A 15,204-nucleotide genomic window follows, 5' to 3' on the forward strand; every position below is an offset into this window, starting at 1 on the left:
AATGGGGCGCAGGTTTAACTTGCATCCGGATTATCAATTTTTATCTTCAAGCGGCAGCTGTAAAATGGAGTGTTTGGGCTTTTTTGAGGAGTAGGAAAACAGCAGGCAGTCTTAAAATTTTCATCCTGAAAAACTGGGTGACACTATAACATGGACATCTGAGACAGATCTTTTTTTTTTTTTTTTTTCTTTCCAAAATGGAAACTCACATCTGACTGTAAGGCTTAGATGTATGAATATGTCCCCTGTTTTCTTTATGGGGTCACAAATAGCCGGCTTGCAGTATCATGTTTGCTGCTCAAATATAGGCCAATCTGCGAGAGGATATCACCTCATTCATTATCGGAGCAAACTCTGTATACCTCTGGCGTCTGTTAATCAATGAAAGGAATTTGGTACAGTGCCCATTGTTTGACAAAAATGTGTGTGCGCGTGTGTGTAGGTATGTGTGTGTGTGTGTGTGTGTGTGTGTTTGTGAATGTATGAGTCATGTCATTATACTAGCTTATCAAATGGCTTGGAGCCTGCACTCTAGATGTTTTTTTTTTAAATATACAGTTACAACAGAGTTAAAATAGACGGCGTGTTTTCAGCTTGGCGCCACTGGCAGCTGTTTTTTCTTTTTTTTCTTTTTTGATGCTTTGAAAGCCTGAACACCAAAATAATCTGCGCTGCAGGCGTTAAGGGAGGGTGTACTAAATATGGACGGGCCCTGAATTAAATGCATGGAAACACCTGCTTTCTCAAAAGTCTGAGGGAGAGAGAGAAGAGAGAGAGAAAGAGAGAGAAAGAGCGAGAGAGTGAGAAAGAGAGAGAGAGAGAGAGGGAGAGGGAGCAGGAAAATTGAATATGTTAAAAAGTGATTGTCTGAAGCTGATATTATTGGTAAGGGTTAATGAATCTCAATACTGGCAATAGGTATACCCCCCCTTCCCTTCATATTGGGCTGCTGAGCTCCGTTGATTCAAATCTGTAGACATTTTACTCACTTTAGATTAGACACAAAGCTTTGCCTTCTGCTGAAACACGTATAGCGGATTAAATACGTTTTTGAGGCATACGGATTCAAGGAAGAAAACTGACCCAGATCATCAAATATTTTACAAGCACCTGCCTTGGGTGCCCTGGGACATCTCTCCCTACCTAGATAAATTCAAAACGAAGAATCGTGTCCCAGAAAAATGCCACCCAAGTTGAGGCTCATTCAGGACTTCAGTGAGGCGATGCACCATCTCTTTTAATGAATGGACAACCTAGAAGGTAGCGGAACGGCATACTTTCTTTAGAGATCTTTGGCCAAATAAATTTCAAAAAGCTAAAAGTGTCCAAAAGAACGCAGTGTAGAAAATGGCTATCCGTTATGGGCAGAAGTTACCCTGCCCCTGTACCAGCCGGGTCATGCCTTTGCTGTAATCTCCCTTGGTAATTAAGCAGGACATAAACAGGTACTGTGCTGAACAGCGCGTAAGAGAAAGAAACGGAGCTCGCTGTCGGCCACAAGCTGTTCTCTGTTTATTTTTACTCAGTGGCAATTTGGTTCTTTTGCCTCAGTCATTGACACGATGCAGAGATGACTCGACATTCAGTGTTCACGCATTTAACCATTCGCCAAACAGTTCAGTACTGCAGAAGATAAGAAAACGCATCGGGATTACACGAGCATCAGCTTTCTGTTTACATTAAAAATCCTGGTTGTACTGTGTTGTAGTTACTGTGAACGGGAATGTATTCTTAACCAGTTGTTTTCTTTACTGGCTCAGACATTCAGGTGTAAAGGTGTCTGAAGGCTTCTGGCTACGTTGCAGAGAAAAAGAAACCTGTGAAAATAGTGAATTTACAAAGGGAATTTTTGTTGCAGTTGAAGAAGTAATGACCACAAGAGCTGGGCTGGTTGATATTCTTTTGTGGCCAGATTTCACTCAAAACCAGGGCACGATCATTAATTATTTAAAGGATGTTCTATTATTTACATTAAATGTACATTACAGGATATTTATAGATTTTTAGACAATTGTTTCCATTTTAGGAATTGCAGTACGTAGTTATCAAATTTGTTTGTACTTGCAGTCTCATCAGTTGATATTATATATTGTCTTCTGATCAATTAATCTGTTTAATTATTCTTTTGAGCTGCTATCCTTTTTATTATTGAAAATCTTTATAAAACTGATGTTTTTCTGGTGCATGAGTAGGAGCTGTATTTTATTGCTGTCTGTGCATTTTTGTCTTGTTCAAAATCAAACTTTCAATCATTCAGCCATATGATGTGTAGTCGATCACTCAATCACTCAAAATGCTTTATCGGCAAAATATGGAGGGAAATCCAGTTGCATTATTTATTCCATGTTTATTAAAGAGAGCTCAAATCTCTGTTGTAATGTCTGTCTGTTGTAATGGATATGAAAGTAAAGTCACTTGTCAGCTTATTTGACATACCCAAATTTGAATTGAGCACAGTTGATTGAAGAATTACTGGACAGATGACACTGTGCAAAAAATGCAGCCTTTGAGCGAATGTCAACCTTTCCACCGTGTCAACTAATTGCCGTGGAGACAGCACAGTCTGACGTACAGTCACGCTAAAGAGGAACTTTTTCAACTCTTAATTCTTCCGGCTAATCATCGTTTGACAGTGGCAGCGGATTTATGGCTCTTTTCCTGCAAGCCGACGTTGAAAATGCCAAACGGTAACAATGTACCTACAGTCTCTGCTCCCCCTTAGGCGTATCGCCGCTTGGACAGCTGGTGAGCTGCGTTCAAATGGCGGGGGCCCTCTTTCACTGCGGGCGTGTTCTCCTGTTGACACCATTACAAGGGCTTGATGCTTGTAATTTCAGATCAATCCCTTTAGGCACTGCGTTGATGATTTCCTCTGATTTAAAAAAAGAAACCTGACGAAATTCTGTAAAAGTCTCAAAAAGAACTTGTAGAAATCACTAAAGTTGAATCGCTAACCTTGAGCGATAATTGCAACCAAAGGTGTAATTCAGGAAAATCCCTTTCGACTACATTTCTGTGGATAGGTACATTTAAGTTTCTGTGTTGTGTAGCTATTCCTCCTGGGAATTCAAGTGGTTTCCCAGCAGTGTACTTGAAAACTTTATCTGAATGTAGTTAATGGCTCTCCTCAATTACATTTTGAGAAAAAGAATTGAGGAACCTATTTGGACGAAATGGTCTCTGGTGCTTCTTAGCCTCACCTGTTCTCATTTTAGATTGGCCAATTTGTTAGCGCAAATGCTAAAGTGATAATAACCCTTGAATCTATTTAGATGGGAATGACAATAGCCCAGCTGTGAGGGGCTGTGCATTTTTCAGGCTCGCTCAGGTAAACAGAGGGGGGACGGGAACCCTTGAAATGAACAGGAACCCCCGTGTGTTTCCAGTTCACCTCCCTCCTCCCACGACCTCCTTAAGCTCCCTGTGTGGTGCTGCCAGGCATGTGTTCCGACTCCTCAAGTGCGGAATTAAATTCAGCCTTCCGCCTGACTCAGGCTTGAGGCTGTGGCATCCATTTCCTGTGTCGGGTTCCTCCCGTCTATTAAAGCTCTCAAGAGCTGGGGCACTTGTCACATGTGCACCCGGGGTACTTTCCTGAACTTGGGGTGGGTGTGAGGGGTGGTTAGGGTGGGGGTAGAGCTAATAAAATAGAGACAGGAATGATCTGTCTTTACTTTTCACATGGAAACATGCAGGGAGCAGCTCCACCAATCACACAGAACATTGGTAATTAGACCTGGAACAACCCTGAAGGTGATTGGTGGATAACTTCTGACTGTACTTCAGGGAGTCCTTGCAGCCAAAAGAGATACTCAATTTACTGCTGGAGTTGTGCTATTTGTTGTTACTAAAGTACTCCTTGATTGGTGAAGAGTTCCTCTCTGGTCTCTATGAGAAAAGTAACAGCATGCCATTCCTATCCCTATTTTAATATTACTGGGTGGGGGAATGGACTAACTGCATGCACTCCTTCCTCCATGAGCCCATGACCAATGTTGGGCCTGCTTTTACTTTAAAATTTGTTTTGTGTGTATTAATTGAAAGGGGGATGACTAGCAGTGATTTCCCTGTGAATTGTCCAGGGTACTTGACGTAGTGTTGTATAGTGAAGGAGAGCATAGTCCACAAGGAATGCAAACCCCAATATGGGTTCATTTTTTTGTGAGGGGGCAAGTCCCTGACCTTTGACCTTTCACAGCACACCCAGCCTCTTTCCAGTCATTTCTACCAGCTGAAATTAGAATCACTTAAGCCTGTCAAAGGATGTTTAGCAGAAAGCACATATTTGTTGAAACTGAAGTTGTCAGTGGTAGGAATTGTAAGGCTGCAAGAGTCTGATTAATCTTAACATTTTATTATTATGTTTTTAAATGCTTTTGTCATTTTAAAGTTCTGTTGAGATTCTACGCTTAAAATGCTAAACAAGTGCTATTTACCAAATTCACATTTGTGATAAGCAGTGAGGTAAATTAGTTGGAATTTTAGTTGTTTGTTGTATTGTCACAGGGGAATGGATGATAAACCGGATCTGACACTTGACATGACCCTGTAGTCTTGCGTTATTGATAATGAATAATTTAAGGCTGATTTTATGTCCCCATGGATTGCAAGGCTTAAAAAACCTTCCTTGCTGGAAACATCAACGAGATAATAAAAAAAAAAAAAAAACATTAACAAGACAAGATATTATCGAACATTTTTCTCCGGTAAACATTTAGATTATTATTTTTCGCAATATATATTATTCATTTTGCTATTTGTTTCATGCTGTTGAGTTTGCTCATCAGCACGAGCATTTCCTCTTCACACACAAAGCTTCATGAGCCAATGTGTCTGTGTAGTATTCTTGCCAGACTTGGAGGATCTATTTTTCAGGGTTCTCAACAGTCACAAAGCTTCAAATCTAAGGTTCAAGCAGCCCTCGGAGGTGTTTGCCACTGAAATCCAGAAGACGAATGCCTTAATAGGATAAGTGCAAATGCCAAGGCCTTTACAGGGGGGGATTTTGTTGTCATATAAACATAGTATGGGTATCCGTTTGTTGTTATTCTTCAGAGCTATGGTTGGTCAACCGTTAAATTCATGGTTCAGAGCTGCAATTAGTCAAAAGAGAGGATGCAGAAAGGATACTGTACAACCAAAACGCACCCGGAATCGTCCCCCAACGTGCGCTTATCCCCTTAAAGTTTATGCATGGAAAATACATGCGGGGGGGATGCCTTTCCCTTTCCGTGTTATTCATTAGAGCTGAGGAGCAGTGAAACGGGGGAATGATTTAACGGTCGGGCCCTATTTGTGTGGCAGGTGTTACAGGAGAGAATACCGCTGTCTGCCGTCACGGTTTACTGCCTTAAAGTGCCCCGGTGCTTTGCCTGACTAAACCGCTCTCTCTCCATTTCTCATGGAAGCGAGTGATGTTTTGCTTCATTCCCCCCCCCCCTCCCGCATGTATTTTCCCATTTAAACATTTTACAGACTCGCCATCCATTTCAAAAAGGCGGTGGGTTCTATTCACAGCTCTGTTAAAGACGAAAGCCTATCACTTTCGGTATAGAACGGTAATTAAAGTTGTGAACTATCTGAGGTATTTCCTATTAACTGAAAAGCCTTTAGACCATGACCTTTGCAATAGTGAAATGGATTGAGTTCAATGAGCTCGGCACTCAGTCTGCTGTGATTTAAGGGCAATTTTCCCTCTGTGTTGCATTTGACAGTGGAAGCTCCAGATCTTGTGATGAAATGTCTTGGCCTACACACTCTTTTTTTATATGTCAGGGAATCATTCAAGTTTTAACTCAGAATGTTGTGTTGAGAAATTTGAGGACTTTGGATGACATTTAATGATAGATTGACAAAATATAGAGGTCAGTATCCAGGGCATTTAATCTAACTTTGCTCTTAACTTTTGTAAAGAATAAATAAATAAATGAAATAAATAAATAAATAGAAACCAGGCATTTCTAGAGTATTTTTTTAAATAAAATGCAGTGATACATCATTATATAACTTTTAAGGCAAAAGTAAACCCTTTAAAACTCAGGTAATTACCAGCAACTTACATCATAACTAGCCCGATTTGTATGAAAGCAATATTAACTGCATATAGTCCAGCAGCAGTGATGTTTGGGGTGGACAATGATTATTGCTTTGGGATTAAAAATTAATCTGAATGCATAGAGAACACACTGTCAGGTCGTTTTAAGTATACTGGCTGAGAAATGTAGTTTCTGTAGTTTGTGGGTCTTCCACACAACATGGTCTTGTAAATCATCAGGCAAGCGGGTCAGAGTACAGACTCTGGGGTCCCCTGTAAATGGGTGGACACAGCAGGACAGTTTGGCCTGCTTAGGGTCAGAGTTCATGTGTGGTCATTAGTCAAGGTGGAAGAGAGTCAACAATCTACCCGTCAGTGTTTTCAACATTTGGTGCAGTGTGATCAAGTGTTCTTGAACATAGCCTTTCCCCTAAGTTATGCCTTGGGATGGTGGCCAAGCACGCTGTTAACAAAACATGCACATTCCAGGATAGTAGCACCATGCTGTTTTCAAATCTCTGAAAAAGGATACAATATACAACCTCAAGCCCCAGCAGAAAAAAAGTTTTTACGTTTTTCGTTTCTTGGTTGAAAAAAACGTTGCAGTGAAAATATTTTCAGAAATATAACTTATTTAATATTTATTGAATGTCCCTTGTAGTGTAGGTTTCAGCATAGTAGAATATTGTTGGTAGGATGGTAGGATCTTGAGATAAAGACTAGACACCCATGTCCCCTACAGGGGACAAAAATGAATTTCTGGGTCTTGGGAGAATAAGGGCATTTAGAACTGCATGCTATCTGATGTTATCCCAGAATGCAGTTGTGAGGTCTGCACTATTCACAGGAAATTCCATATCAGGTCAAAGCTTACCAGAACACTATTGGAGTATAGGCAATCATAACACATAAAAAAATGTGCTGTCAATACGCACAAAGGAGATCGGTGGGGTCAGCCAAAAAAAACGTGACTCTACAATGTAATTAATGAACAGTGCAATAAAAGTTCAGCCATCAAAATGCCCTGAGCATTTGCCGGGGTTCAATGTTGTCAGTATACATACAGCTTTCTAAGGGAAGGCAGTGACAGATATTTAGATGTCCTTCACCTTTTAGGGGACCTCCTCATTTACACAGCTTGCCTTGCAAGAAATTTGCATTTAATCAGGAATGTGTGACATTCAAGGAAGTTGCGAGGAAAGCAATTAAACCACGAGACAGAATACATTTGAATGTGCTTAACCCAGGATTTATTCCCAACAATGCCTGCGCACAGCTGTTGTTTCCGACAGAAAAAAATGCAATAAAAATCTCATAAGAAACTGCCAGCTTCAAACAACATTTTTTCCCCCTATTGATTCGCATTAGCAGTCAACTAAAAGAGGATGCATAGACAGATAAATTGAATTCTTAATGTATTCCTTCTTTTTTATTACAGTTCCGTTAAATGGTGAGATTGGGTTATTGAGTTATGGGGTCCGGAAGGTCTGGCTTGGCACTATTTCACCATGGTGGAAGAGAGGAGAAATCTTGTTTAGTTTAATTACATCTCGCCTAAATTTGCAAATGATAACATGCTACTCTGCTGATTAAAAGGCTCATCTCTTTGAACGTGTGGAAAAGATGTGTGGAAAAGAAGTGCCTCAAGTCCCGCTAGCGTTCCCCCCCCAATCTTAGACCATTTTATTACATTCCAGCCCATGGATGAAAGATGTGCTTACCTAGACCGATTTTTAGTGTCAGCTATTGCAGGCTTCGCTTATGCTCCCGAGGCCAGGCAATTCATTTTTGTCCCCTGTAGGGGACACGAGACTCCGGGCCTTAATCTCGACAACCGCACATTCTATTGTGCCTGAACATACACCGCGAGGCGCATTCCATAAAAAATAAAATAAATATTATTTTTGAAAATATTTTCACCGCAACATGTTCTGGCGTCCAAGACCACTTGTATTATGTCGAAAAATTTGAAATGCATAAACTTTTTTTTTTTTTCTCTGCTGGATCTCGGGGGAATATTGTAAGTTACAGAGGTAATGGCTGTATTTGTCAGGTACTGCTCCATACTGGTGGTGTCGCACAGACAGAGATTTATTGGGCCTTGTGATAGAGAGACCCGGGTAATGATTAAAGCTCCAGCTGCTCTCGCTGTTCTTCATTTTTAGGCCAGCTCAATTTTAGCTCAATTACAGTCGGCAAACTTGGCAGGGGTCCCTCCACGGCGCCGGTAATAAGACTTCTGGATGAGAAACGGTGGATACCCCCCGTTCAGGCGACTGTACCACATCTCACAGACCCTGAGCTTGAATTAATTTTGACGCGTCCCCCAACTAATCTCAAAATGATTCCGCTTCTGGAAAGGATGTTTGTACTTTTCCATAAATGCCGGCTGTCAGTTCTGTCCGTGGCTTGCAAGACACACAAGATGGCTGCGCTGTATTAACCTACATGTTAAGAATAGGTGGACCAAAGTGTATATTCATTAGATGAGACTCTTCTCATTTTGTTATTTAAAGCTAATTTATTGCTATTTAAAGCACACAATAAAACTGTATATGTTATATGTAATGTTCTGTGCAACTGTAGGCGTGATCTATTTTTTAAAAAGCAATGGTAGGAATAAGGTCCTCTCTGTTTTGTGCTCAAGGGGACAAAATGAGGTGTTAGTTCTAAAGCCTGTAAATCAGAGGCAGCAGCCGGTGTTTTTTGCTGACAGGGAGCACTGTGCAGGGGTATGTGGGTTAGCAGCATCCCACTGCCTCCAGTATAGGTCCCATTGACATAAATGTGTCAAAGCAAGTGGAAGGCAAGTCACGTCCAGCCCTTCGTGCTTCGCTGGGAAATCCATCCTGATCTTGTGCTGCGCTAACGGCGCTACAATGCTCAGCATCTGCCGTTTGAGCCTCACAAACTGTTTTAGCGCCTGCCCGATGCTCGGCTGCTCACGGTAAAACATAAGCCAAGCTTTCACTCAGACCTTGATCCTGGCACATTCAGTTGTGTTAATCTGACCCCGGGTCCCCGAATAAAACGATTAAAATGCAGCTGTGTTTTCACAAGGAGACATTCTGCCGAGACTAAATTACTCGCGTTGTCATTCCATCACAGTCATTCGGCTTATTCCAGAGAGTCCAGCTGCATTCGATTCTAAAACGAGCCGGACCGCGCACGGCTTAAATTAGGAGCCGCCCTTTATGTTTAGCGGCTCGCTCCAATTTTTTTTTCTGTCTGGGAAAGCACGCGCGATATGCTAGTCTAAATCAGGACACCGTTAGCTTCAGACGGGAGAAAGTCAGGGTTATTGTTCTTTTAAGTGAATTATGGGTAGGTGTCACCACGCTGTTATAGAGCGCACGCAAAGATTTATCACCAGAATGAGTGGGTGTCTACATACGTGTAACCATGTACTGTACTGTATGCAAATATACTTGTCTTTGTCTTTTTTCATGTCAGTGTGTTCAGTGAGCCAGGAATGTCAGCTATTATCAGGCCCTTTGAAGGTGGATCTGAATATAAACAGTACAGTGTGGACTGATTCTTTTTTCTTCCCCTTGAGATATTACCTGTCAGAATTGATCAGATACTCATCTTTACAAACGGTGACTACATAAAAAAAGGTTTTGGGTGACTGCTGAATATAATTGCAAAGCAGAGATGATGTAGCATGCAGTATCACTTTCTTTGCTGCAATATGCCAGTGAACATTTTGGTCAACATTAAATTCAACATTTAATCTGTGAAATTGTTGTCAACATTTTTCACTTCAGAGGTGTGTTCTGGAAAATGAAAGTGCTGTTATAATTTTGTTATGGAAATCCAATTCAAAAACCAACCAGGAAACGGCTTGGATTTAATCACCTCTAATCACCCATTCTTATCTCTGAATTCAGCTTTAAAATGTAAACGGACTTCACGTGAGTGGAATTCAGACCTAAGCCTTGTGAAAATGATATCCATACAGCTGCATGAAACATGAGTTAAATGATGGCTGCTTATTTTAAGTGGCATGGGCATCCATCTGGACTACAGAAACTTCCTCATTTATTGCAAAACTTTCTGAATGCAAATTAGTGGGCTAAAAAAACAGCGATTTGTTGAGCAGTTTCCTCTATACCTATTCAATAATGAATAAATATTAAAGGTTAGCCATGAATTTAAAGGGATATTAAATTAAGGAGCAACATACAGTTGCTTAATCGTATTATGACACCAGCAAAAATTTGTCATTCATTTGCGGTCACACATTGGGGTGAGTCACAGCCAACACATCTCTAGACCGTGAACAACACGTGTCAGGATGGGTCGTAACTTTATGCAACTGTCTGTACCACCAGCACAAGGACAGAGAAATAGCGAGTTACATAATCAATGCATTATGCAGGTATTGCATCCAGAGACACTAGCCAAGAGTTGTCTCTTGCCTCTTCATTCTGTGACCCTTTTAATTTCCCTTGAGCCTGCGTTTCTGTCAGATTCGGTTCTTTTTGAAGGCTTTTGCTGGAAGCCGTCGGTCCTGCCAAGTGCTCAACTGAGGAAGATTCCATTTACCAACATTCCCAGCTCTAGGAACGGAGGCCGTTGGGAAAATTGCTGTGTGGTCATCTCTGAAACCCGGAACAATTAAAGATTCATTTCGGACATCCTTCTGCAGAAAGACTATATTTATTACGCAGGATTCAGAGTCATACAGCTGATATGAAAAGTACACTGAAAAGTACCCACTGAAAGTACACCAATGCACTCTGACATTTCATTTGACGCACGTTTATATTGGGAACAGCTGATGCAACTGTATGCAACTTTCTTGGTAATGGGACAGTGTAAATACAGTCTTTTATTTTTTGTGAATCCGATGATTGGCGAGTGTGTGTTCAGCTAAATGTAGTTATTCTAGCCACTTGCAATAATAGGTTGTATCACAGAGCGACAGGACCACTTAGCATTTTTTTTTGTTTAGACCTCCAAATGGCTCTTTGTCGACAGTGCTCTTTTTATTTTTCAGAATTCCACAAATATTTGTGTAACTGGCATTCAGGCATTCCCGAAGCGCTGGGAGAAAAAATTATTTGGGGAGCTAGCTTGGGCGACGCATCCGCATTTTGCTGTATTTTTGTCGTGGGTAGCCTATCAGGTGTCACGTATCATTTCACGATTCCAGCAATAGTAGTCCAAGCTTGCCAAGTAAGGACACAACTGGAAGCAGTCACTAGCCTATTAAAGTTCAGAAGGGCTCTTCATTTATCAGCACTGTGGGTTGGGAGGGCGTTTCTCTTGTGCTGCTGCGGAGTATTTCACACACTGGGCATTTCACGCGCTTGGCTTGTACCTGTCATCATCACTTGCTCCAAATTTACTCTTAATAACACAGATATCTTCTGTCACAGAAGAGCCGTGTATTGTAAAAATGAATTGTGTTTATGTTCAGCGGCGCGGTGCTTGTTTTAATGAAATGTCTAGATTGATACAGTAAACCGCCATTATGTTTTTATGTCCTGGAGTCATACAGCTTGTTTACAATTTGAAATATAATTTTTAAAAATAGATACAGCCTTATTACGTGCTATAAATGATTATCTCTGCTGTCTGGTCTTATGTAGTCTCATAATGCCTTCTAATGCTTTTCCAATCTTGAGAATATCCCCGTTGTTTTCAGTACACGAACATTTGAAGATGAATATCTGAGTGAAATGTCAAGTTTCAACAGCTGCTATAGCCAGCCTGAGATAGTTTCTACTCTCAGTGCTTGGTAGTTTTCAGGGCTCTGACCTGAACGAACCCTCGTTGGGCAGTGTCTGGTCTAACATGCCTGAGGGCTTCTTTCTCAATGGTTCCTGGGAGGGTCTGGAGGTTGAAAAGGCCACGTGTTCTTTTCTCACCGGCTTTATCTGCCTGACACATCTATGCAAGGTGGAGTGCATCTTTAAACAACCGGTATACAGCCTAGAAAGCCTGATTTTCTTTTTAGCTTTTCTCCCCCGTTTCTTTCAGACGTTAATCTTGCTGCTGTTTTTTTTTAACGCATTCTGCTTCTTTGGCTCCTCTTTTTATCAGCAATATCTACATAAAAATGCCTTTGAAGTAAATGAACACATGCAAGTTTTTTTAACCTAGTATTTCAGCTAGTTTTAAGCTAGTAGAAGAGAACATTACTATGAAATTTATGGTTTACCTTGTACCTTGTTTATGGTTACCTTGTACCTCTCTGTTTTATTAAATAGAGAAATTTGAGACCATTCCCGTTTAATTCTGTTTTGTGAAAGTGAAGGATGTCAGTGCTGGCAAGGTTACCCATGAAGCCTAGGAGTTATCACCCATATGTTATGGCCCATGTAGACTTCATTTCCACAGAATAGACTCACACAGTGAAATATTTTAGAACGTGTCAATATTTATATAAATTATTAGTTTCCAAGGTCAGTATAACCCACATATCAAATAGATTTTCTTTCACCCAAGTATTTTTTGTTGAGAACAGATATTGATAATAGTGTGCGACTATAAGGATGATCTCAAGACTGTTGAGATGCATTTTGTACTGTGGGCTAAAATATTTTACGATTCAGATTTCTTTCTGATTTCATCTTTAAAAGAGTTGCACTAAAAGGCACTAAATTTGGACGAGAGATGCCTGACCTAATATGTCCTCTAGATTCAAGTAAATGGATAACGCTTGTGAAACTAATATGCCATCTCCATATTTATTTACATCTTGACAAAATTAGAGAGATTTCAAAAAAAGAGAAAAAAAAAACAGGTCATGGTCAGTTCTTTGCAGTCAGTTGTGGGTAAAAAAAAAAATCATTTTATAAAATATGTTTTTCAGAGAGTGGTTCTGCATGTTTAACCAAGTGCCCAAGCACTGTGCAGAGATGTTTGTTTGAAAGAGGCACAGGATTACTTTTCCCAACTCTTTCCCCTTTCCTTTCTAGAATAAAACATCGTGGAAGCCTGACTCCTGCCAAGACTGCGTCTGCCTCAGTGACATTGTGATCTGCAAGAACTCCCACTGCCAAAACCCCCAGTGTGACTTCCAGAAGGTAAGGTGGAACCAGCCGAATTAGATTTGGTCCCCTCTCTCTCTCTCTCCCACTGTTCCCTCTCCTCTGTGACAGCCAGGCGTCAGGTCCCATCAGGTTGACACCAGGTCTGTCGTCATGTTAAATTCAGTAAAACGCTCTCTCTGGGCCGGGGCACAAACAATGCCTCCTGTACTCTGTCACATGCTCTGGAAAATGGCCTCCCTGCTTTACTTCTTCTACTTAAGCCGGAAAGCACTTATTGGGACTGGCAACAGTGCCAGCTGTAGGTCTGTCAGTGTTTGGTAAATAGACACAACAGTGGTCTGCTAGCAGCAGCACTATTCAGCTAAAGTGTCACATTCTCTTAACAGCTGATCCTAACCAAGTGTGCATGGCTAGTGATCCGCTGTAATGCCAATTTGCTTAATGTTGGTTGGCTAGCTAACTGGTCTACCTCTCTTGCTTACCTGTAGCCTTTCCACTTTTATAATATTCTTAACTTGTGAAGGATAGCTTTAACAAATGCTAATTTCAGGTGAGTGTGAAAGTTATGCTAATTATTTTCAGCTATCTTCCTAGCATTGTAATGGTGCAGTATACAGTATTGGAATGTCTTGTCTTTTTTTTTTTTTTTGCAGGGGGAACGGTTGAGAATACCTCCTAACAAATGCTGTCCCGAGTGTTATCCGCCGTCCCAGGGCTCTTGTCAGCACGACGGGGCCGTGTACGGGGTGAGTGACACGCCCGTTCCCGCTGGTGATGTCGAAAGCAGAAGAGAGCAGAGGCATGGTGTTGAACAGGCTCTTTTATTTCTCTGTTCGGTGATCGCCCACCGACTGCTGCAGCAGGAGTGCAACCATTTCCCAGATAACTCCCACTTTTGCTCAAACCTCTTTCCACTCTGGCTTTCCCAACCTCTGAGGAGGTACTTTAGACTGTATAAGATTCCATTGATGTGCCCCCCCTCTCAAGTGGCACCAGCCCACACCCTTCAACCCCCCCTCCCACCCCACCACTGTGAGAAAGGGCTCTGTCTTCCCAGCCAAACCTCCAAGACTGACTTAACCTCAAGCACATTAATAAAACAACAGCCAAAGGCCTATAAAATGGCTAAATGACTGGAACAGGGTTGCTAGACGTGGCTCTCTTGGGGTAAGGAGCTGCAGCCCAGCTTCTCCCTGCTGGGAAAAGGCAGCGGATTTGGCCTGTGGAAATGGCACATCTGTCTGAACGCTGGTTAATTCCTCCCCTCTCCTCCCCTCTCCTCTCCACTTATCCCCTCTCCTTTCCTCTCCTCTCCTCCCCTTTCCTTCCCTCCTGTCTCCTTTCCTCTCCTCCCCTCTCCTCTTCTCTTTCTCCGTTCATCTCTCATAGCACGACAGCCAGTGGAGCAGCTCCGAGTGCTCCGTCTGCTCCTGCTCTCACGGGAAAGTGTCCTGCGGGCCCCGGGCCTGCCCCGCCCTCCAGTGCAGGAGGGGCGAGAGCAGCTTCACCCCGCCCGGAGAGTGCTGCCCCAAGTGTGTGCGCGACGGAGGTGAGCCGCCAGGCCTGGACGGCACCGCGGGAATAGCCGGGAATAGCGCAGCGACCGGTTAGCCCTCGAAATAAGCTTGAACAAATTTAACTTCCACCTGAGAGCCGTGCTTGTCCTGTTATGTGTACTGTAAGTATTCCAGGCAAGGTTTCCCCCAGGGAAATAGTTGGCGGAGGGGGGGGGGGGAGTGCCTCAGTGGTTAAGCAGCGGTGGCGCGAATTGGCGAGCCGTGGAATTCACATAGTATTTATTACCTCTGACCTGGTGAAAACATGGCTCCACCGTGCCGGTATTGCTAAAGAGCACGCATATATTGAGCGGTTCAACATAACGTTATGGAGATCTGAGTCTGAGTCTGAGGTTTTATTGATTTTTCTCAGATATTTGTGGAGCTGCTTGTGAATTCAGTAGAGACACTGTGCCTCCATTTTTAATACCTGGGGGAAACTGTGAGGGATGTTGCCTTGAAGTGTACCAGCATTTTCCAGTTAACATAATGTCATTAATTTGTCAAAACAGGTTAATGCAAACACTTTTTGGTGATCTTTCTAGCCATGTAGCAAATGGATAATTACTATTCATGAACTGTTCCTTGTATGATTTACACTGTGGAGGTA

The 15,204-nt window shown here is 42.0% G+C and overlaps 1 protein-coding gene across 3 annotated transcripts in view; it reads left to right on the forward strand.

The window, feature by feature from the left end:
- Window positions 1-15,204, forward strand: part of fras1 (Fraser extracellular matrix complex subunit 1) — a 114,719-nt gene that overhangs the window by 25,276 nt on the left and 74,239 nt on the right. For all 3 annotated transcript variants that reach the window (XM_035379762.1, XM_035379760.1, XM_035379763.1), the window contains exons 3-5: window positions 12,964-13,071; window positions 13,692-13,784; window positions 14,428-14,587. In XM_035379762.1, the coding sequence (XP_035235653.1) occupies window positions 12,964-13,071; window positions 13,692-13,784; window positions 14,428-14,587 (361 nt within the window). The remainder of the gene's footprint in view (window positions 1-12,963; window positions 13,072-13,691; window positions 13,785-14,427; window positions 14,588-15,204) is intronic.

Source organism: Anguilla anguilla, chromosome 10 (assembly GCF_013347855.1).
Source record: "Anguilla anguilla isolate fAngAng1 chromosome 10, fAngAng1.pri, whole genome shotgun sequence".
In the NCBI taxonomy this organism is placed as follows: Eukaryota; Metazoa; Chordata; class Actinopteri; order Anguilliformes; family Anguillidae; genus Anguilla; species Anguilla anguilla.